The 21,896-nt window shown below is 34.9% G+C and overlaps 1 protein-coding gene across 1 annotated transcript; it reads right to left on the bottom strand.

Annotated features, from left to right (window-relative positions):
* Positions 1-2,944: 2,944 nt before the first annotated feature.
* On the bottom strand, positions 2,945-21,896 carry LOC132793784 (homeobox protein prospero). The gene is made up of 7 exons (XM_060803868.1): positions 21,845-21,896; positions 21,278-21,697; positions 19,854-19,939; positions 18,907-19,790; positions 14,924-15,248; positions 14,309-14,853; positions 2,945-3,604 (listed from the first exon to the last, which is right to left on the bottom strand). Exons 1-6 carry the CDS (start codon positions 21,894-21,896, stop codon positions 14,317-14,319), a joined length of 2,304 nt encoding a protein of 767 aa, XP_060659851.1. The 3' UTR covers positions 2,945-3,604; positions 14,309-14,316.

Raw genomic sequence — 21,896 nt, 5'->3', positions numbered from 1 at the left:
GACTTTATTTTGTAATAAATTATAGGTAGAAGTAAATTATATTTAGAAAAGAATAAAAATATTTAAATAACTCAGTTACATTTCGTTAAAAGTGTGCAACGTTTTGTGCCTTAAATTTACTTCTTTAAAATGTAATGTACACAGTAAAAAAAAACTTCTAAAGTGAAGATTTTGGTCTCAGTACTAAGAATTTTAGTTCGAAAATGGCGTCAAGATCATGAAAATCTTAATGTTAGAAAACTCATCTTGATTTCAAGAATATTTAATATAAGACCCAAGTTCGTATTAAGAAAAAAGTCTTATTATAAGATCGAAAGATTATAATTGTTATATATTTTACATTGCATTTTTTTACTATGTATTTATGTGATTATTATTTTACCATTTTATTTATTATTTTCATTTCGCATTCAGTTATTTGTTCGGAGCAGCATTTGAAACCAGGATTTAGACTTTAATAGTCCTCGACAGCTCAACTAACTGAGTTATGAACGAAAACACTTAAGGACAGATAAAAACTTTATAGGAATTTGAATGGATTACCAAATTTTGTATTTAGTATTTTTGATCTAATTTTGAGAATTTGATATTCTTAGTTATAAGAATGTGTTTTTGAAGTGGTCTCATTTTAAGAACACAATGTGAAAGACAAATATTATTGATTTTAGAAATGGGTAAATTTCTTGCTGTGTAGACAAAGAAAACTTGACGCTCACTTTTGTAATTAAAAACGAAGTCAACGCTTATCGGAACTACTAAATTTTCTCGACATGTCTCTGGCATTTCTTACTATTTCAATAGCGTGCTGTGAAGAGCGTTTTTCAGTCGTTAGGAGTCTCTGGTGTTCAGCTATTTCGTTATCGCTGCTGCTTCGGCTCTCCACTTCAATTCAGCCAGATTGCATTTTAGTCGCTTGTTTATGACTGCGGTTATCACTGTGCAAACCCGCCAACAAGCGAGACGTTCTGTCTTGTTTGCCTCTGCTTTCCGCTAATAGGTCGCCCACAGAGGCGACGCCGCTTCCACCTCCAGCAGAGGGCCCGAAGCAGTCGTTAACCGTTAATTAAAGTGAATGGCCGCTTGGCTTTTTCTGTGAGTGTCAGTGTCAGCGTGTTGAATCTGCGCAATTCTTGCGTGTGCATCTTGACCCCATCCAAACTTTACAAATACATACATATATGCTCACACATATACATCACTCACACACACACACACACTTTTGTTCATTTGCATAAAGTGTGGTCCCAGCATGAAATATGAAATATGTTGAGCGAGATGGAATATGACGTGTAAATCCCTTTGTTGTCTTTACACACACATGAAATAGTCGCGGTGTGGCTGATTGTCCATATGTGTGCTATTTCACTGCTTTGTGGTTTCTTTGTGTGTCAAACAGAATGACATAATTAAAAGCTGAAGCTGACAGTCTAACACACGGCGTGCTGCTCTCTTTCTCTCGCTATTACTCTCATTGTCTAAATTTCATTTGTTAATATATAAATTAGGTTTAATCAATTGTTTCCTGAAATAGTTTACATACGTCATTATACCCGCCATAGGCAGGAAGGGTATTTTATTCTGTCTGTCTGTCCGTTCATCCGTTTGAACACCTAGTTTGTTAACTTCAAGTTAAAAATCCATATCTTAATTTTAACCAAGATTAAGCTATTAAACTATTCGCTAAAGATTTTTAAATTTGTTTTGTGGCAATTTGATGTTACTAATTTACAAGTGTTATACTGTGCGTATACTTAATATTAAAATATGTTGACGTTATTACTTCATTTTTTCGTAGATATGGAGAGGAGTCTTTTTTGATTATTATATTCGGATATCAGCAATAATGAAACACTGTTTATATAGATATCAATTTAAATATTGAGCTGTTATTGGTTTCTTTAACCTGATTTCATTTCATATTATTTTCGAGAAGCTTCCTCATCTTAAATTAAAGAACTAAGGTTGATTGATCTTTTTAATTTGTTTAATTAAAAGATATTTCCCAAATTTTCGTTGTTGATTTTCAAACCTACCAATTTTATACTGTGCGTATACTTAATATTGCACCAAGATTTGTATGAGGATGTCATATCTTCAGATATCACACAATAATGAAAAACTGTTTATATTGTTTTCAATTTCAATAAAGAGTTTTAATATAGATTTCTTTAAACAGATTTTATTTGTGGGCGAAATATTTTGATAAATGTTTCCTCATCATAATTTTTAAAGCTCAGCGATTGAGTTTGCTCACGAATTTCGATAATTAAAGGATATTTTCTAACCAATAATAAAACAAATTCACATTGTTGGATATCAAACTTACAAAAGTGCGTATACTTAATATTGCAATAACGTATGCGGATGTTATATCACACAATAATGAAAGAATGTTTGTATAGATTTCAATTTCATTTTCAATATTGAGTTAGAAATGTTGTACCGTGCGTATACTTAATATTGTAATAACGTATGCAATTGGTATATTTTCCTATTTTTTGCACTCCTTCCGTTTGAAGTTTTATTGAATTCTTTAACAAGATTTTATTTTGTGGGAGAAATATATTCCACCATTAATGAGAGAACTCAGCAATTGAGTTTGCTTGATTAATTTCATAAATTAAAGAGTATTTCCCAGCCAAAAATAAAACACACTTGGTTGTTGGTTTTCAAACATATATTTTTGATTTGAAATCAATTGAAATGAATCAAAAGCACCAGACACGAAATAAATTCTTAATTCCAATAAGTACAACAAATGGAAATGCTCACAATAAAAGGTATTACTAACATCGAAATTGTTAATTGTTAATTACCATACATTTTGTTTATATGTAAGTATATATTTTTTATGATATTACACACTAAATGGTTGCTACACAGCTTTGTAACGTTTTAAACATTTCTCTAAGTTTTATAATTTGGCACAGGCTTTGGTTTTTAGTTTTGTGAAAAATAGTTAAAAATAAATTTTAATTTCAATAGGGAACGTATACTTTTTACTACGAACACGCTTCATATTTGTTTGATTGAATTGCGATTTCTTTTTAATTAATATAGGATTTTTTTGAGTAATGTTTCAAGTTGTCCTTTTTGTGGATGTTACAAGAGGAATGAAAACTTTGTATTATTTAAAGTTCTTTCAGTTTATTATAATTATATTTGATGTAGCAGAATGTTTTGAATATTGAATGATTATTCTTCAAATTTAGTATTATTTTCAGATGGGAGAAGAAATAAGAACTCGGTAAGGAAGCGAATTAAAATCTTCGGTATACCAAAGCATATGAAATTTTTGGTTGTATGTTGTTTTCATTTCCGCGTACATTTATCTATATGTTTATAAAGCTGCTTCATTCACTGACAGTTGCCTTTGGCCGTGTTGCAATTTAATTGAAATCGAAATGAAAAGTTGTCTATAGAATAAATAGTGTATGCGTTTACTGTTTGCACGCACTGTTTGTGTGTGGGTGTCACATACAATTAACATGCTTTATTCAATTTAAATTTAATTAGCTGCTGCGTTTTGTTGACGTGTTGTTTACCTTTGCATTATTCAGTTGATTTTCCTCATCATTATCATCGTCGTCATCATTATCATCAACTGCGAATGGAAAATAGTGATAAGGTTTTTGTTATTATCTATAAAAATCGTATTTACTACTGTGTATAATAAAATTGTGCATATTTATTTACTTCTTACACTGTCATAATCGTTTATTTAAATTTAAAAAATTTCAATAGCTTTTTTGCTGAAACATTGTCATACACATACTACAGAACACAGAAGAGGCATCGCTGTCGGTTTTGGGCTCATAAAAAATTCATATGCCTTAAATCATGGCTGCCTGACTGCGTCTAGGCTAAAGAGCTTTTGGCGAAACATTTATTTTATTTTTAGTTTCCAGCACTTGCATAATTTACGTTCTACGCAAGATAGACACATATGCCACACATTTGAGCACATAATATTTCTCATCCATTTCCATATTTAAATTATACTTAAATGCTTAAAGCTCCTTTCCCAAGCACTTTTAAAAATAAGTGAATATTCTACACTTTAAGTAATTGTGGAGATGCCAAATAATTAAAGAATATGATTAGGAGAGACAAATATATACTAATTAAATTAATAAATTTTTTTTAAATTTGTCTTCTAAATTTATTTTGAATTCTTTTCAAGAAGAAAGAAATCTCTTAATTAGTAATCATATTTAGAAAATGGATGAAGAATAAAAGTAATACTTTTTTGACAATTTCAAAAGTTTTCAACTTCTTTTAAATTTATATTATATGTATTCATTTCTAAACAAATCAATTTATTAGTATTAATATTTAGAAAATGGATAATAAATATTTATTAACATTTTCAACACTTTTTTTTAATAAAGACCACACTGTTTATGATTTCAAAAGTCCTCAACTTCTTTTAAATTTATAATTCATTCTCTTCTAAATAAATATCTTTTTTTAGTATTCATATTTATAAAATAAATAATAAATATTTATTATTAATGTTGAACAATTCTTATTTTATGAAAGGCCACACTTTATTTGATGACTCCAAAAGTCCTCAACTGAGTGAGGAAATAAATATACCCAAGGAACAGAAAAGAGTAACGGAGTAACGAAACGCAAATAAGCATAACAAAATTGTTGGTTTATAGTTTTGCCAAACAATCCAAGAACCACAATAATAAGAATAATAAAAACAGTTATTTCGAAAATTTGCAAAGAGAGAGTGAGAGAGAGCGATAGAGAGAGAGTAAGACAGCCAGAGAAGAGAAAGGCAAAAAAGATATTCAGAAGCAAGAATTGTTTTTTGGTTGGCAAAAGATAAAGCCAAGTGACATTTTAATTAATTTAAATGAATATTTCTTGTTAATAGTTGCGTGTTGATTTTCCAGTTTACAATGTAAACTAAAATGTCAAACATATAAGACCTTTGTCAAATGCGCAGGCACACACACACACACAAAAGTACACACACACGCACAGGGAGAGTAAGATTTGTAAGGTAAACTGCATGAATTGAAAGAGAAACACGAGACACAAATCAATTTGCATAAGGAAAGAAAACTTTGTAACTTGCCGCAACGAAACTTTGTTTTTCTTCTTCTTCTTGTTTTCAGTGCGTGCGAGTGTGTGTGTGTGAGTTTCAGGGTGTCTGCTCTGTGCTTGTGTGTGTGTGTTGGGATTTGTGGGGACTATTATTCAAGGTCTTCAGCAATGTGTGTGAGTATTAAATTTGAAATTCAAATTTATGAAACTGCAGTAGTCGTAGTTCGCAGATTTTAGCCAGATATGAGCACTCCCTGACACACACACACACACACTGCATACATATATAGAGAGTAGCTAGTAGGTTTTTATACGCACAAATTTGTGGCATTCGCTTGATGCCTTAACAATTATATAGCATACTTTTTGGGGACCGCTCTCATAAGCACACAAACACACACACTCGCAGAGAGGCACACACATGTGCGTGCAACGTGTTAAGCAGACGTAATAAAAACCTTTTTTGGGTCCCGCTTTTATGTGGTGCAAATTTTTGGCCTGACTCGGAGACTTTGCGGCCAATCGCTCGTTGAAAGTCGTTCAGCTGGAATCAAGTTGTTAGCACAATTAGTGTGGGCGTGTCCCCTGCCCCTGCCTCTGCTGTCCGCCTCCTCATTCAACAGCAGCAGCAGAGGCAGCATCAGCAGTGTGTCAGTTGTGGCATTGGCAGTGTCTGGGCGTTGCTATTACGGCTGCGGCTTTCATTATCGGCTACGTGCCTCATTTTGTCCATGAATGTTAAGTAAAATTAATTGCGTAGCCGCTGGCGCAAAAGTGTGCGAATTGTTGCCGCTTTGTTTGCTTATTTTGATAACAGCAACAGAAACAGCAACAGAAACAACAACAACACAAATAACATAACGACAACAGCAGCATCAGAAAAGTTTTTTGAATAATTTCATTAATATATCTGAGAAATTCGTTGGAGTGTAAGAAATGCAAGTAATTTTCACACACACACACACACCTATACACACACATTGCGGCTGCTTATTAGAATTTATAATTAGCTTAAAAATGATTACAACAAAATCACATTGTTTGTTCTTTGCCACTGTTTACAAGTCATTCTGTGTGTACAGTCATCACCCGCAAAGATGAAAGGCACATTTTATTTGCCAAAGGTTATTTTGAGTCCCAGAAAATTATAATTGTTATTTTACACTGAAGTGATTTCGTGATTCGAAAGAGATTTATTTTAAGAAAGGTAAAGAAAAAGTTATATTTTTTAATTGGGATTAAAATTTGATTGTATTTTATTAAAATGTTAAGAAATGTTTAAACATTTGATGCATTTTAGTTGTGTATTGTTATTTCATATTAAAATTGTTTTTTAATTATAAGAGACCCAGTAAATTTAATTAATTCAAATAAATAATTGTAGCTTTGAATATAAACATAAATTAAGTGAATACTGCGTTACTAATTTAATAAATTATTATAATGTACTAAATTAAATAAAGAATCAAATCAAATTCCAAGACACTTCCCATATCTTTAAATGTTAATTTTTTGCTTAATTTGCAGGACATTTCTTATTAAAATCAAACATTAAAATAATCAAAAGCATTGCTTTTTAAGGGTAGGGCCATGCTCGCTTTAAATTATGCTGTTTAACAGAGTGGAGAGGAAAATTTTTAATTATACTTTTAGGATATTGATAAAAATAAAAAGTTTTCACTGGCGGTTTTTTTGTGTGTTGTTTATGTGTTGAGGGCATGGGGAGGACGAAACGTTCCAGTTGTGGCTAAAGCCCTAAAGCAGGTCAACGAAAATGGTGTACAATAAACTTTAATGAATTACAATTTGCCGTGGACAGACAGGCGGACACATGGACAACGTAAGAGGGATAGATATAGATGGAGAGAGAGAGAGAGACAGAAAGAGTCTAGAGGCTGGTAAATCGTTGGGCAAACAGGAACGGGGCAAAAAGGAAAGGAAACGAATGTAAAAGGAAATGAAAATATGTCGACGGAAATGAGGATTGACGCCGTTCTCTGTTGCTGGTCACTGCGAATTGAGAATTGCGGATTGGGGCATTCAAGATTGGAGAGCATTGGCTGTGGGACTTGCTTCTGGTCGGGACTGGTCTGGTCAATGGCTGCTTGGCGTTGATTTTTCCTTCGATTGGGAGTGGCTGGAACATTAATTTGCCGTTTCATCATTGTCAACAGTCGCAGTCAGAAACAATAAATATTGTAAACAATTTGTTGTATTCCTTATGCTTGTGTGTTTGCGAATGCTGCGAAGCAATACTAGAAATGCCAGTGCAAATATTTGAACATGCTCCGTCGAGGAAAATAAGTCTCCAGCGCGAAATCCGCAAACCCTTCGGCCCATAAATTATCATCATCAGCAACAGTAAATGGTTGCGGCTCTTAACGCTACCGCGTTTACAATTTCCAATTGTCGCATTCCCAAACCTTTCGTTTCGCGTCGTATCGTTTCGCTTCGTTTTGCCATCGCCCTAAACCAATCACCAATCCCAAGTGGCGTCCACGTGGCCAATGTGGCATTAATTAAATCAAGCATCATTAAGCGAATGTGGCAATGGCATCAGCTTTCAACGTGGACACTGCGTGGGCGTGCTCCGCACTGCATTATCTGTATTTGCAGTCAAGTGCACACTGTGCTCACGGCTATCGTTCACTTGAATCAGTTCCATTCGTTTTTTTTCTGCATGCTTCGATGGACTTGATCGTTAATCGATAACTTTCATTCTTAAATACTTATCTATTTCGCTTTTGGTAAATTTTCTAAATAGCTGGTATAATTTTATATCGATAATCGATAACTCCCAAGTGCAAGTACTTATGTATGTAGCTTTTGGTACATTTGTGAAGTGGTTGGTATAATTTTGATCGATAATCGATAACTCCCAAGTGCAAGTACTTATATGTGTCGCTTTTGGTACATTTATGAAATGGCTGGTATAATTTGGTACATTTTTTACAAAACAAACGAAATGCTTTTTATTAATATGAAGTTGTTGTGCTTATTTTATTATTGGTATATTGGTTTATTTTTGCATGTAAAAATGGTGCACTCATTAAAAATAAACATGTGTAGCTGCATAATATTCATTTCATGGACTCTCCCACAAAAGCACAAATTACTTATATGTATGTATATAGTTACATTGTTTTTATGTTTTCATTTGTTGAAATTATTTGCTGCATTTATGCACACAAATATGAAAAATATGCACAAATTACATTTCTTATTGTGTAAATTGATTTTGTAATGCGCATTCTATTGTGTTTTTGTAAACTTGCTGCGTATTCAAGGCTGTTGTGGTCTCGTTCACACGACGCGTCATTTAATCTCATGTTGCGCTTATTTTGTTGGTCTCCCTTTTGTGCTCGATATCGATGTTCGTTTTAAATTATGTGATTTTGTTGTTGTTCTTGTTTTATACATAACAAAGCTCCTAATGAGAGTAATCCGCAAAAAGCAAAGCAAGAATAATTCGCGCAAAGCTTAAATGCGAAATTTCAGACAGCGATATGTACACAAAAATTATGTTTATTCTTAATTTAAATTATCACATTGAAGCTTTAATTTGGAGCATGAAAATATATTGTTGGCTACAATCTGACAAGGTATAAACATAAATCAAATAATATTTCAATAAAAATAACGAACAATCGATAAGAAAAACATAAAGTTACAACTTTTTCAACTGGAAACACACATATTGTATATCTTTGATTTGCATTATCATTATTATACATTTTTAAGTCAATATTTACAAACAGAATCGAGAAAAAACGAGAAAACTGTTTTTTTGCACCACAGTGCCATCGAGTAATTGAAATCCCCCCAATTGCTGGGCGTTAAATTTCATTTGGTGAAGTGTAATTTTATCGCATTGCCTTTTGGTTTTACTTGAATTCGTTTCTAACGGTTACTTAAAGTGCGTGTTAAGTGCTCAATTGGTGTTAAAAAAAAGCAAGCGGACGCCAACGCCATCGTTATTCATTCTGTCTTAAACATCTGTTGAAAGATCTCGTGTTTTTATTTTAATTTAATTTATGCAATCGAGAGAAATGAGCTGTTACAATGTTGTCAGTTTAAATATCTAAATATGTACGTAACTTGTAACTTTCTTTCTGACCTTTTAACTTGATAAAACCGAGTAAAAGAACGACTTCCGGAAGGCGTACATTTGAGAGGCGGGGAGAATAAAAATTATAGTATAAGAAAAGAATTTGATTACATTCTTGCATTATGTGTTTTATACGCAAGTGCATTTTTCTTCTTTTTGTATGTTTCGTTCTCTTCCTTTTTTTTTGGCAATTGCTTTGTCTTTCTGCTTGCCTGGCAGCAGGCCAAGTCCAGAAAAGACAAAAGTCGACCCCAGCGGAAGCAAGGACGAACCAGGGTCCTTGCAGCAAGTGAAATGGAAGAGATGCGCCAGATGTGCTTGTTGGTTTAAACAACAGTAAATGCACTTCGACGAGGTCCACACACACACACACACACACACATACATACACACATACTTGGTAACAGGCAGGGACTCACACATATTGTGCATTGAGTCGCCTCCCCTATAGAATTTCTTGGGCTTAAATGGGCTTTACGAACACAGCGTCTATTTATTGCCTCGCTTGTAGAGGCCATTTTTCACTAGCGAGGATTTTGCGCGAACGCTTGAAATTTCATTTGCTAAATGTAATTCGATTTAAGTTTAAGGCATTCGCCATTTGCTTTCTGTTACTTGCTATTTGCCATTGCCATTTGCCATTTCCCATTGTGATGGCTATGAATTTTCCATTGCTGCCCTGGGGATTATAACTTAGGCGGGGTATATTAAATATATGCATATGAAAAATACGTAAAAATAAAATAAAATCTTATCTGTGCAGCATATTTCATAGTCGGTGGCCGCCTTTTTTCGAGTTTACTTTCGTTTGCTTCCCTTACTTTTATTCATTTCACAGAGCACTTAGCTCCTTGGGAAAAGCGTTGGGCCAAAAAAGCATAAATTTAAAATGCATTCTCTTCTGCCTCTTTCATTTCAATTTACAAATGCTCCACGAATTGTTTCCATTTTTCGGGTGCATTCGTTTATTTGTCCGTCTGTATGTGTGTAAGTGCGAATCGCATGCATTATGCAAGCAGTTTAATAAAATAATTAAAAATTCCATTCAGAGATGCAAGTACATGGCAACTTTTCAACAAGATTAAATGCAAATTTGTGGACAATAACGCTTTATGTTGCATTAAAGCATCAGGCGGATGTTTGTATTTTGTTTTTATATAATACTCTTTTGATAGCTGATTGTCAGCAAGTGATTGCGTGGACTTGTCTAATAAATATCGCTTATCATTTGGACAGCACATTGCAGCTTAAAGTGGGATTTAGTTTAATTTGTCAGCAGTTCAATTTAAGGCATAATAATTTCAAATTGGTTGTAATGTTATTTAATAAAATGCTTTGTTGCTTCTGAAGAATATAAAATGTAAAATGAATGCGTTTATTCGGGCAAATTCAATTTAAATGAAATAAATATTATTTATAATACAATAAAATAGTATTTAAAAATGACTCGCTACCCAAAGTGTGGAAGGGTGTTATAACCTTGTGACTCCAGGAATTTTATCTAATAGACAGAAGGAGTCAACTCTGATCCAATAAGGTATATAAATTCTTGATCAGTGTGAATTGTTAAGAAATTATTTTCTAGGAAAAAAACCCCTACGTAATCTTAGTTGACTTGGCTGACAATCTGGTATATTTTGGACTTTATGGTATATTTTAGATGTATTACTTTATCAATATGCCAAAAACATAGTCTTTGGTATATTTCGACATTGGTATCTCGACTGTAGCTTTCTTACTTGCTGGTATATACAATAATAATTAAAATTGTTGATGAGGTGAAAATTGTAGAAGTTATTAAAGAAATAATTTTGTATGGAAAAACGCCTACTGCAAGCAGGTCTAGTATATTTTGAATTCTATGGTATATTTTGCATGCAGTACAATATTGATATACCAAATATAGCAATTGGTATACATTTTAATATTTTACGGTATATTAATTCGGTATTCGGTGTAACGGGCAGTCGACCACACTCAACAGTAGCTTTCTTACTTATTTTAAACTTTGCTTAAATAAAATATTTACTATTTAATTACATAACAAATTTGTTTGGCAAATAATTACAAAACATTCGCAAATTAAATCTTTGAATTGCCATTGTTCAAACGTTGTTTAAATAAATAAAACAATATTCTTGCACCTTGAATGAATCTAATCTATATTTTGTTAACGCCAGCAGAATAAATTTCCAGATTGTTTCAATATTCGAATGAGTTTCTACATGCTGTAATTCATTCATTGAATTGGAGATTCAGCTTGTCTATGCCCGGTGAGACTCTGATTTGGTTGCTCTCAATTAAATTGAAAATTTGAAAATGCTTTTTGGTAAAGTGCACAACAGAACAGAACCGAACTGAACAGAACAGAACAGAAAACACAGCACAACTCGACACTTGTGGCCCTTGCACCACGAATACAAATACACCAAATTGTTTTGCATATTGCTTTGTGGCCCACTCACAAATATGGAAATTGCAGTTGTTGTTGTTGCCATTTTCTAGCTGCAAATGTTACTCTGTAAAATCAAATTTGTTGGTCTCGTTACGAACCAAAAATGTTGCGCCAGCGCATTCGTATTCGCATTCGTATACAACAATTGGCGTAGAACAACAACAACAATAACAATAATAACAACAACGCTGAACAGAAAGAGCGCAAAGCAACAGCACTTGGCCAAAAGCAATAAACTGGCCAAGTTGGGCAAGTGGTTGAACATTGGCACTGTTGTGGCGGTGCCACAAACCGCTGCCACACGCCACCTTCCCCTGTCTCTCTCTCTATGTAGCCAACGCCACAATGAGACGAACGCAGGAGTAAAGTGAAGTGAGGGACAGAGAAGGGAAGATGAGCTTTGCCAACTCAGCAGGCATTTAGTTTTGTGTAAAATGCAATTTGCTGCTTTTGCATAAAAATCCAATTGTTGTTGAATGGCCCTCGAGATACTCTGCAAAGTGTTTTAAGGGCATATGCATTTCGGAGCAACTCAAGTGCACTGTGCCATAAATGCTCAGCACATTAACATTGTCGAAAGTCCTTTTACTGATTTACAAAAAATATGCAAGAGATGTGCAAGAGCTTTTCAAGGGAAATTAAGCGAGAGTAATACTCTTAATTGCTTTGTATTTATTTCAGCAACTGCTCCAAAAGTGCGCTTTGAACTTTTAGTTTAAATGTTACAAAAGACAAAATGAAAAAGCAGCGTTTGTTTTATTAAAACTGTTTTACAATTTTCTAATTGATGACCAATTGTTTCATTATTTCGTTTGTCAAATTGTGTTACTATTTACTTAAACTTTTACTACAACTTACTTTTTAAGATAATTTAATGCAATAACAATTGTTTATGGTAAAGTACAATTTTCAATAGCAGTATTGACGTAGGAAAATATTTAAACGATTCTAGATTTGCATTTCTGACTAATATTTCAAAAATAATTGAAAATGTGCCTGACACGAATAATTCAATTTTTTCGTTATTGGTTCGGTAAAGAAATTAATACGAACAAATTCAATTCAATTTCTAAAAATATGACGTGACTTGTGCGGTAATTGAATATGGGAGAAAAATGTCCCATGCGATATTATTTTGAATGAAAAAAGAAATTAAGCTGAAGAATGTTTAAAAAATAAATAAAGGGTATTCTAATAGATCTTGATTAGCACTATATTTAAAGCTAAGATTGATTTTATACTCTGTTTAGACTGGGCTGTATAGAAATATGATCGTTGCAGAGCGAGTTACTTATTATGATGTAAAAGGGAAATAAATTGATTAAATTGGCGAATAATAAATAGAATTTATTTAAAGTTATACATTTAATGCCCTCTTTAAATTGCTATTTTTTTGTTTTATTTGTTTCTATTGCTTTTAATATTCTTCTGCCTGCTTGAGTTTGTACACCCCTAAACAGCTGTTTGTGTGATGCGGTTATGGTGTTAACTTTTGCATCATAGCACTGCAATATTGAAGCAGATGAACTTGATCAAAATAAAGAACTAGGAACTTTTTCTCTTTTATGATAAAATATATGTAATATTTTGTTACTAACAAAGGTGATATCTATCGGTATCATTAGTGGTCGGAAGTAGAGCAGCAGTCGTGAGAAGATTATCGGTGGTCAAAGTTAAACAGTATCAGCAGCAGTAGTTAGTTGCAACGAAGTCAGTCCACAGCAGAAAGCAGTATTATTTAAGTTTAATCAAACTGTATTATTACATATATTATTAAATATCCCACACATTAACTAATAAAAGTTTATCCTAAAACCAATTCTATGGCGAAATTTGGTGTGCGAGACTTTTTTACAGTGCATTGAAAATAACATAATTTGAAACAATTTTAAAAATAAGTGAATATTATTCTTAAAGCTCTAGATAAGCACTATATTTAGAGCTAAGATTGATTTTAGGAACTTGTTCTGTTTTACGATAAAATATATAATTTCATTAATTTTTTAGTTTTGCGTACGAATTGGTTAATTTTTGCAATTATGACAACATAAAACAAAACAGAAAGAAAATTCCAAAACCATTCTTAGCTCTAATTAAAGTGCTTATCTAGAGCTATAAAAATAAACTTTTCTTATTTTTAAAATTGTTTCAGTTTATATTATTTTCAATGTAAAGAGTCTCGCACGGGACAAATTCCGTCATGGAATTATCCATATACATATAATTTCTTTAATTGTTTTCGTTCTTACGAATTCGTCTATTTTTTGCAATTACCTTAAAACAATTCCAAAATCATTCTTAGCTCTAATGAATGTGCTTTAAGCTTTAAGATTTGTCTTTATTCAAAGTAAAAAAGTCTTTTGAACATGTATTTTTCACTTTATATAGTGTCGCCTTAGAATTTCCCATATATGTTATATATTTTATAAAAAAAATATATCGACTGTTTGGCGAATATTAATAAAATCGATTGGAAATTGTGAAAACCAATTAATAAAATTACATTTCACTACTATTCCAGTTCATTTTGAGTTATGACTTCGACCTCGCCATAGGAAATAGAGTATAAATCGTGGAATAAATTGAATCCAACTAAAATGTAGAACTACATAAGTATAGCTTATGGTATCATAAATCATTAAATTACGCCCATTTCTATGCAATTTAATAGGAGTTGCACCTACCTTTTGATTTACGTAAATGGTTCCACTTGTCGCTCGAGCAAACTTAAATCGTTGAATGTTGCGCAATTTTGCAGGACTTGACTGCTGGTTGCATTAATTAAATCAAAATCAATGGCCAGACGATGCTCAGACTTGGTTGCAGTGTTCGGCCCGCTCTCCGCCTCCACCTCCACCTCCGTCTCCCTCTCTTTCTCGTAGTCGTAGTCGGAGTCCGTTTGAAAAGTGCCTTCGTTGGTTTGGCCATCGTCACTTCTGATGCAATTCTGTTGGCAATCAACTGCATAACAAAGGTTCAGCTCTGCCGCCTGCAGCTGCTGCTGCTGTGGCTGTTGCTGATGGTGGAGTTGATGCTGGTCTGGTTGTGTCATGGCTGGTTGATTAGGGCCAGCATGATGAGCACTTGTCAACAATGACAACGCCTGCTGTTCGTGTTCCTGTTCCTGTTCATAGCCGTAGCCATGGTAGTCGTATTCATCATACTCGTCCATCAGTGATTGCTCCGAATAGCTTTCATCATCATCGTCGGCACAATCAAAGTAGCCACTCTGTGGATGAATTTTTGTGTGGCATCTGTTAGATTCTCTCTCTCTCTCTATCTCGATAGCAAATACGCACCTGACAATCCAAGCAACGGCAGTTATCACAGAGACTGCAGCTAAGTCCCAAAATGTCCGCGGCTTCTTGATATAACTCATAGCTGGATTTTGCAGTTTGTTTATTCATTTCCAGCTGCTGCTGCTGTTTGTAGTTGGTCAGCTTGTTGTTGCTGTCATTATGCATGCTCCAATTGTTCAATTTATTTTGCTGTTGCTCCGCTCCAGCTAGCTCCTCCCCAGTACTGTTGTTGTTATTTTGCTTGATGCCTGAGTGAGCCGCCAATGATGATGTGGCCGCCATGGCCGATGTTGTTCTGGACGCTGCGTAGGGCTCCGCCTCATTGCTGTTGTGTTTGGGCGGAGAGAAATGAAAAGTTGACTCTTATTTAGCTTTTGGTTGACTAAACTAAACGTTCAACGCTCAACGCCCCAGTGAACAGAGTGAACAGGGAAAAGGGCGCTCTGCTATGCAAATTGAAATAAAGTGTAGCATACTTTTCAGCATCAACTTTAATATGACAGTCCCCATGAAATGTAGTATGACAATTAATCGCATGGCACGCGCTAAATTCAACTCTCTATCTCTCTCTTTCTCTCTCTCACCATTTAGATGATATCAAAGAGAATTCAGGCCATTTAAAAAAAAGGCGCGTTGTATACCGTTTGCTCGTCAAGCCGCTTATCAGTTACGCAACGCAATGCAACTAGAGGAAAGCAAGGGAGGGAAGCAAGGGAGGGAAGCAGGAAAGTGAAGCTTGGCAAAAAATGCAAATAGTTGCAAAGTGCGCGACAAACTTTTTGCAAAAAATATTTCGCAAGTTATTTTGTCACACTTGAAGCGCCTTGATGGACTCGTCCTTTGCTGCCAACTTTAATTCCCCAGCAAAAAAAGGAAAAAAACTTGCTGAATGCGCACTGAAATTGCTCTTGTAATCAACTCAAAATAAAGAGAAAAAATTGCCAACTGCATTTCCCCTGGTTGACGGCTGAAGGTTTTCCTACTAATTAAAGTCGCTAATAAATCAAAGGGAACTGCGTCCGCCCAGTTGCAATTAATGAAATATTTAGCATTGCGCACTTTGACAGCATTATTTTGTAACAGAAAGCTTGATTTACACAAAGGGAGCAGAGAGAAAGGTAGAGGGGAAAGGAAGTAGCGTACTTCAACAAAGTTAACGAGAAAATGTTTTTGGGCCTTTTGTGTGATGGGCGCAGTTCTTCAGGATGGCGTGTGAATGTGCCAGCAAAATGCAACTTTGGCAACGTTTCCATCCATGTTTTTATACCCGCTACCCATATGGTAGAAGGGTATTATAACTTTATGACTGCAGGAAATGAATGTAACAGGCATAAGGACCTGTTAAGTATATATATTATTTAAAGTATATATTTTCTTGATCAGCGTCAACCGCCGAGACGATATTGCCATGTCTGTCTGTCCGTCTGTCTGTCCGTCCGTTCATATAAACTCCTAGCTCTCAGAAACTATAAGAGCTACAGATATAATTTTTTTCGACTGCACTTTTATGTTTGCAAGCAGATGTTGTGAGTTTTAAATTATTGCCACTCCCACTTACGCCTCCGCAAATCGATAAAAATCTAAAAACAAGCGTAATTTTGAAGCTAGTTTCGGAAATAATTACTAAAATTTGTATGATTCCTGAAAATTTTGTTGCAATGTTATTTAAAAAAAATTTTTTAGCAAAACACTTCTGAAGCAATTGGGTATATTTTGCACTATATCAAAATACCAACTGTTGCCTTTGGTATATTTGTAGTATTTCTGCGGCATATTAATTCGGTATATTTTAAAATGAATACCGCACAGTTTTTCTTTTATTCACAATGGGTAGCGGGTATCTCCAAGTCGAGCACACTTGACTGTAATTTTCTTCTTTGTTTTTTTTTGAATCGTAGTGGGAGTTGTGAAACACACACACACACACACACACACACACACACACACACACACACACACACACACACACACACACACACACACTTGAAAACTCGTGCAGTCACGCACACCAGCACGTTGAAGTCGTTAGCTATTGAAATATGATTATTGCACTTCAATATGTGTGGCAGCAACGGCGCTGTTGCCGCTTGTGGCATGCATTTTAATCAACTTTATGGCAACGCAAGAGGCAACAGTAACCAACACTTTCCGTTCACCCTTCCGCTCCCCTCTCTCTCTCTCTCTCTTTACAAGTTTACTGCCTGGGATGGGCCTTTTGGAGCTTTGAGCGCTTCACTGAATTCCTGTTAGCGCGTTAATTTTTCAATTTCGCAAATGGCTGCGCCAACAAAACGACTAACCGTAGTAGACATTGGCACAAAAGTTTGTCCGTGCTAAGCGCTCGGTGATCAAAACTTATGACTTCATGAACAATGCAAGAAACTTGCACAGCTCAACACAGAGAGAGAGAGAGAGGGAGGAAGAGAGTGAGATAGAGTACATTCAATGTCCTGGACAGCTAATTGAATGCGCTTAACAACCATTGGGCAGATAGGTTGGACAGACTTCTCCCGCTCTCGATTACCGCAAAACAAGTTCACGCCAACTTGAGCTCATTTTGTAGCTGTAGCTGTTTCTCATAAAGATGCGCCCAAAGCACGAAGACGTGTTGACCAGCTTCAAAGTAATAACTACGAGTTGAGCCACGTTAAGCGCTGTTCATAAATTGCTGGGCCAGCTATTAATATTTAAAGCCAATTTTGTGCTATCACCAGCATTGCTATTAACATCGAAAAGTGCTTTGAGTATTGTCAATAACACGAGCTTAAATCGCCAACCAAATAAGTTCAATTAGTTTTGATGTTTTCCGTGCTGATTATCGGATAATAGCATTAGCTAGAGGCAAACACTGATAATTACGATTTGATTTGAAATATGAAATATTCCAATATTTCGGCATAAATACCTATTTAATTTTCTTTTTCAATTTGGAAAAGCAATAAAGAGAATTGATGAAAATGCTAAATACATTTTCAAATGTGTACTAAAAATATAGAAACAATAATGAGAAATAATTTAACATTATTTATCATACCACTTGTGCTAATAAATGATTATGATAATTAGTTCAATTCATTTTAAAATGATTCAACTATTAAAATCAATATTAAATTATGTTCATTGTATCTCAGTCTAGCAACGACATTTCTATGTTAAATACTTATTCCATTTTGTATTAAAAATTCGAAAAAAAATAATGAGAAATAATGATTATTTACCATAACAATTTTGCTAATTAAATTTAAAAATTAAATTATTTTAAAATTTGCAATTGATGTATGCGACTTTTTTTTGGAAAAAATATTAAATTAAATAAATTTAATGGCAGTATCAGTAAGTAACTTCTATGCTGAATACCTTAATATTATTATAATATATACAAGAAATAATATTTCTGTTAACTTGGCAGTATACAAAAGACATTTCTATGTGACAACCTATATTTCAATGGCTAAAATAATATTAAATTATGATAATTTAACGTTAGTGTAACAAAGACATTTCTAGGCTAAATACCTCTTCAATTTTATGTTTATTTAATGTCAGTATACAAAAGACATTTCTACGCAAATACTAAATATCGATTGCCGATTAATACCTGATAAATACTAAACTATCGCTGCGAAAACTTTGGTGCTGCACGTTCTCGATATTAAACTATAGTATGCCGAAGATGACTCGTTTCATAGCCGTGTGGCAAACTTAATGACAAAGTTGTTGTCATGCCAGCGCATCCGCTGGGGCAACGTCAGCAAACATGGAGAAGAGCAGAAGAGGTGGAGAAGGGGGAATGAGAGGGAGAACGGAACTCACAAAATTCCGTTGTCCCAATAAACTTGTGGGCCATAAAAAGTTGCCCACAATTTTAGCACCGCAATATGCCTTATAACATTTATGTGAATTTATAAGTTTTTGCCTCCGCCAATAGTGTGGAGCCAAGAAGGGGAGGAGGAGAAGGGGGACGGGGGAAGGGAGTCACCTACCTGCTGGGCAAAAAGGCAAGTGGAGCACCACAGGCTTCCGCATCTTGTGCAGCCAGTTGGGCGATGTTGTTGCTGCTGCGCCATTTCTCTTCTTCGAGAAATTTCAAAAACTTTGTCTTCTTGGCAATAAGCGTTGATTTGACATTGGTGCATTTCTTCTTGTTGGCCATACTTGGCAGTGCACCTGCTCCAACTCCAACTCCAACTCCAACTCCCGCTGAGCCCTCGTGCGGATCACAGATGCTTCGGTGCGACGACGATGTCGCTGACAGGCAGCTATTGTTATGGCTCCCAGCTGGGCAATTGTTGTTGCTGCCGTTGCCGTTGTGGTTGCCCTGATGCTGCTGCTGTTGCTGCTGTTGTTGCTGCTGATGATGATTTCTGTGGCTGACATTTTGGCAGACGTTGCCACCGCCTCCGCCGCCGACGACGACATTGCAATTGAACAATTTCTGCAGCGCCGCCGTTGCCGGTGAACACATTGCTGCGGTTGACATTGATGTAGCGACCGGATTTACGTAGTTTGCTGTTATTGTTGTTGTGGTTGTTGCTGTTGGAGTTGCTGCTGTTGATGCTGTTGGTGTTGCTGTTGCTGCGATTATTGTGGTTGCCATTGTTGCTGCTGTTGTTGCTATTGCAGTTGCCGTTGCCGTTGCCGTTGCTGTTGCTGCACTTGATGGCATTGCTGACGAGTTGCCATTGCTGGCGGCTGCTGCTGCTGCCGTTGCTGCTGCTGTGCCAAAACTTTTGAATTTATGCTGCAAACTGCAGGCGGCACTCGAGCAACTTGCGCCAATTGAATTCCTTGTCCTTGTTGTCCTGCTGCCATTCATTTCACGCCCAGTTGCTGTCATCTGCGTGTGCATCGCATGTGTGCCAAAGTCCTGCACAAATGCCATCTACTTGAACAAACTTCCCAACTGCAGTAAAGATTGCACAAAACTTACCCCATACGATGGATTGTAACCGGCATTAAGCACGTAAATTGAGTTCTGATTGCTGCACTGATAAACCATGTCATCCATTTTTTGCCCTATTGAAGACGAAAGTTAATCACATTTAAAACAGGCATCTTTAACAGCATCGTAAATAGATAGTGGAGCAGGAGAACGAATAAATAACATTAAATTAAAATTAAAGAAGAATTTTCTTCATTAAACACAAATATCCAATCTTTTATTTTAATTTGAAGTACTAAACTCTCAATGACATCTTTAGTAACTTTAAAAAGAAACTGCTAGTAATTCTCATAACAAAATATAGAAGAAAATATCTTGAATCTCTTGTATTAAAAATATTGTTGCCTACTTTTAGGTTGCGGTCGCTTAATAAGCTTATTGCAAAGCAAGAGAATGAAAATGAATAAATTAGAATGACAGAGTATGCATTTCATTTTTAAGCAAATGGATTTTAAATTATTTTTGAATTAATAATCTTTTATCTTTAGTTCTATATCAGTTTTATATTATTTGTACTGAGCAATTCTTTGATGTTTTACATTTCCTGCGCGATACATTTTTAAACTCTTACTCAATTCATAATTTCTATATTAACTGTAAATAAAAAAAACTGCTATAATTTATTTCAACATAATATAGAGGAAAGCAAATCTTGAGGCAAAATTTTTTGGCTGTGGCCAATTTTGCTTTAATCTTTTGAATTATTAAAAATGGTGTTGCCTACTTTTAGGCTGCTGCTTAAGAAGCATACAAATAAAAAAAGCATACAAAGTTTGAATGGCAGAGAATTCTCCTGACATAAACCGCCTTTATATCATATAATTTTTTTAAAACTCTTTAACATATTCTATTATGGAAAGTAATTAATATTAAAATTATATAAATTTCTAATAAATCAACTGTAAATAGTATTTTAAGTAATTAGTAAATTTAAGGCATATTTTTATTTGATGGTGGCGACCTTTGCTTTAATATTTTTGCGCACATTTTTTAACATATTAAACTAATTCATTTTAAATTTAAAAAGTATCTGCTGGAACATTTTCAGAAAAAAACATATCAAAAATGTTCAGCCATATTTTGCTTAAATATCTTAAATTATTCAAAATACTGCTGCCTACTTTCAGGCTGCTGCCGTTTAATATGCGTACAAAATAATAAAAGTATGCAAATTCTCAAACATTGATTTTGATCTTGATTCTTGAAAATTATCGCTTTGCTGTTTTTAGTCTCATTTCAAGTTTTGTTGTGTGCCCAAGAAAACAGAAAAAAATAAAGAAAATTAATTTAAATTCTGATTGATGGAAATTCGCTGAACCGTCTGCTGTGATTTTTGTGTGTTGCGATTCGTATTCGAATTCGTATTTGTATATTGTGTGTGTGAGTGTGTGTGTGTGTTTGGTTGGCATTACCCGCTGAACTTTCAATGAATTTCGTTTCGTAAATCTGCGTTGAATTTCTCAAAAATCGGTGCTCTTCTTCCCCTCCGCTTGTCGTCTTTGTCAGCTTCAGCTTCAGCTGTTCGACGGAAAGTGTTGATTGAGCTTGAGCTGTTGATGCTGTTGCGCTGTGTAGTTTGTGTTCTCCTTGTTGCTGTTGCTGCTGGTTTTGGTAATAGCCGGATGGTGGCTCGTGTTGCTGGTAATCAAAGCTGCAATTACCGCTGTACACGTCCAATTGAAGCGGAAATTTATGCGGCTGTTGTAGCGTGTAAACGCCAGCATCGACAGCGTTCGCAATGTGGCGGCTCCTGTTGCTATTCCTGTTGCTGTTGCTGTAGCCCTTGTTGTTGTTGTAGCCAAACCAGCTCGTTAGCCACAAGGATTGTAAGTCTATAAAATGAAAGTAGAGAGACCAAAAAAAGAATGAGTGAGACAGCAACACAGAGAGAGAGAGAGAGAGAGAGAGAGAGAGTGAGTGAGAGAGTGGGAGTGGAAAAGTAAGCATATTGAGCAAAATAAGCAAGTTTTGCGGTTAACATGAAATGTAGCCCCAGATTTGTTTAATGCACAGGATGAGCATTTGTTCCAT

Source organism: Drosophila nasuta, chromosome 3 (genome assembly GCF_023558535.2).
Source record: "Drosophila nasuta strain 15112-1781.00 chromosome 3, ASM2355853v1, whole genome shotgun sequence".
NCBI classification, from domain to species: Eukaryota; Metazoa; Arthropoda; class Insecta; order Diptera; family Drosophilidae; genus Drosophila; species Drosophila nasuta.
Note: the sequence above shows the minus strand (reverse complement) of the source record. Positions and strands in the feature narration are given on the sequence as shown.

Excerpts from the sequence above, each read along its gene's own strand:
- LOC132793784 (XM_060803868.1), bottom strand. The coding sequence starts at position 21,896 with ATGGAACAAATGCTCATCCTGTGCATTAAACAAATCTGGGGCTACATT. Across the intron at positions 19,940-21,277 it reads ATTCATTGAAAGTTCAGCGG|GGCAAAAAATGGATGACATG; the intron begins GTAATGCCAACC and ends CGTCTTCAATAG. Across the intron at positions 15,249-18,906 it reads CTTGCCTTTTTGCCCAGCAG|CAATGAGGCGGAGCCCTACG; the intron begins GTAGGTGACTCC and ends CAAACACAACAG.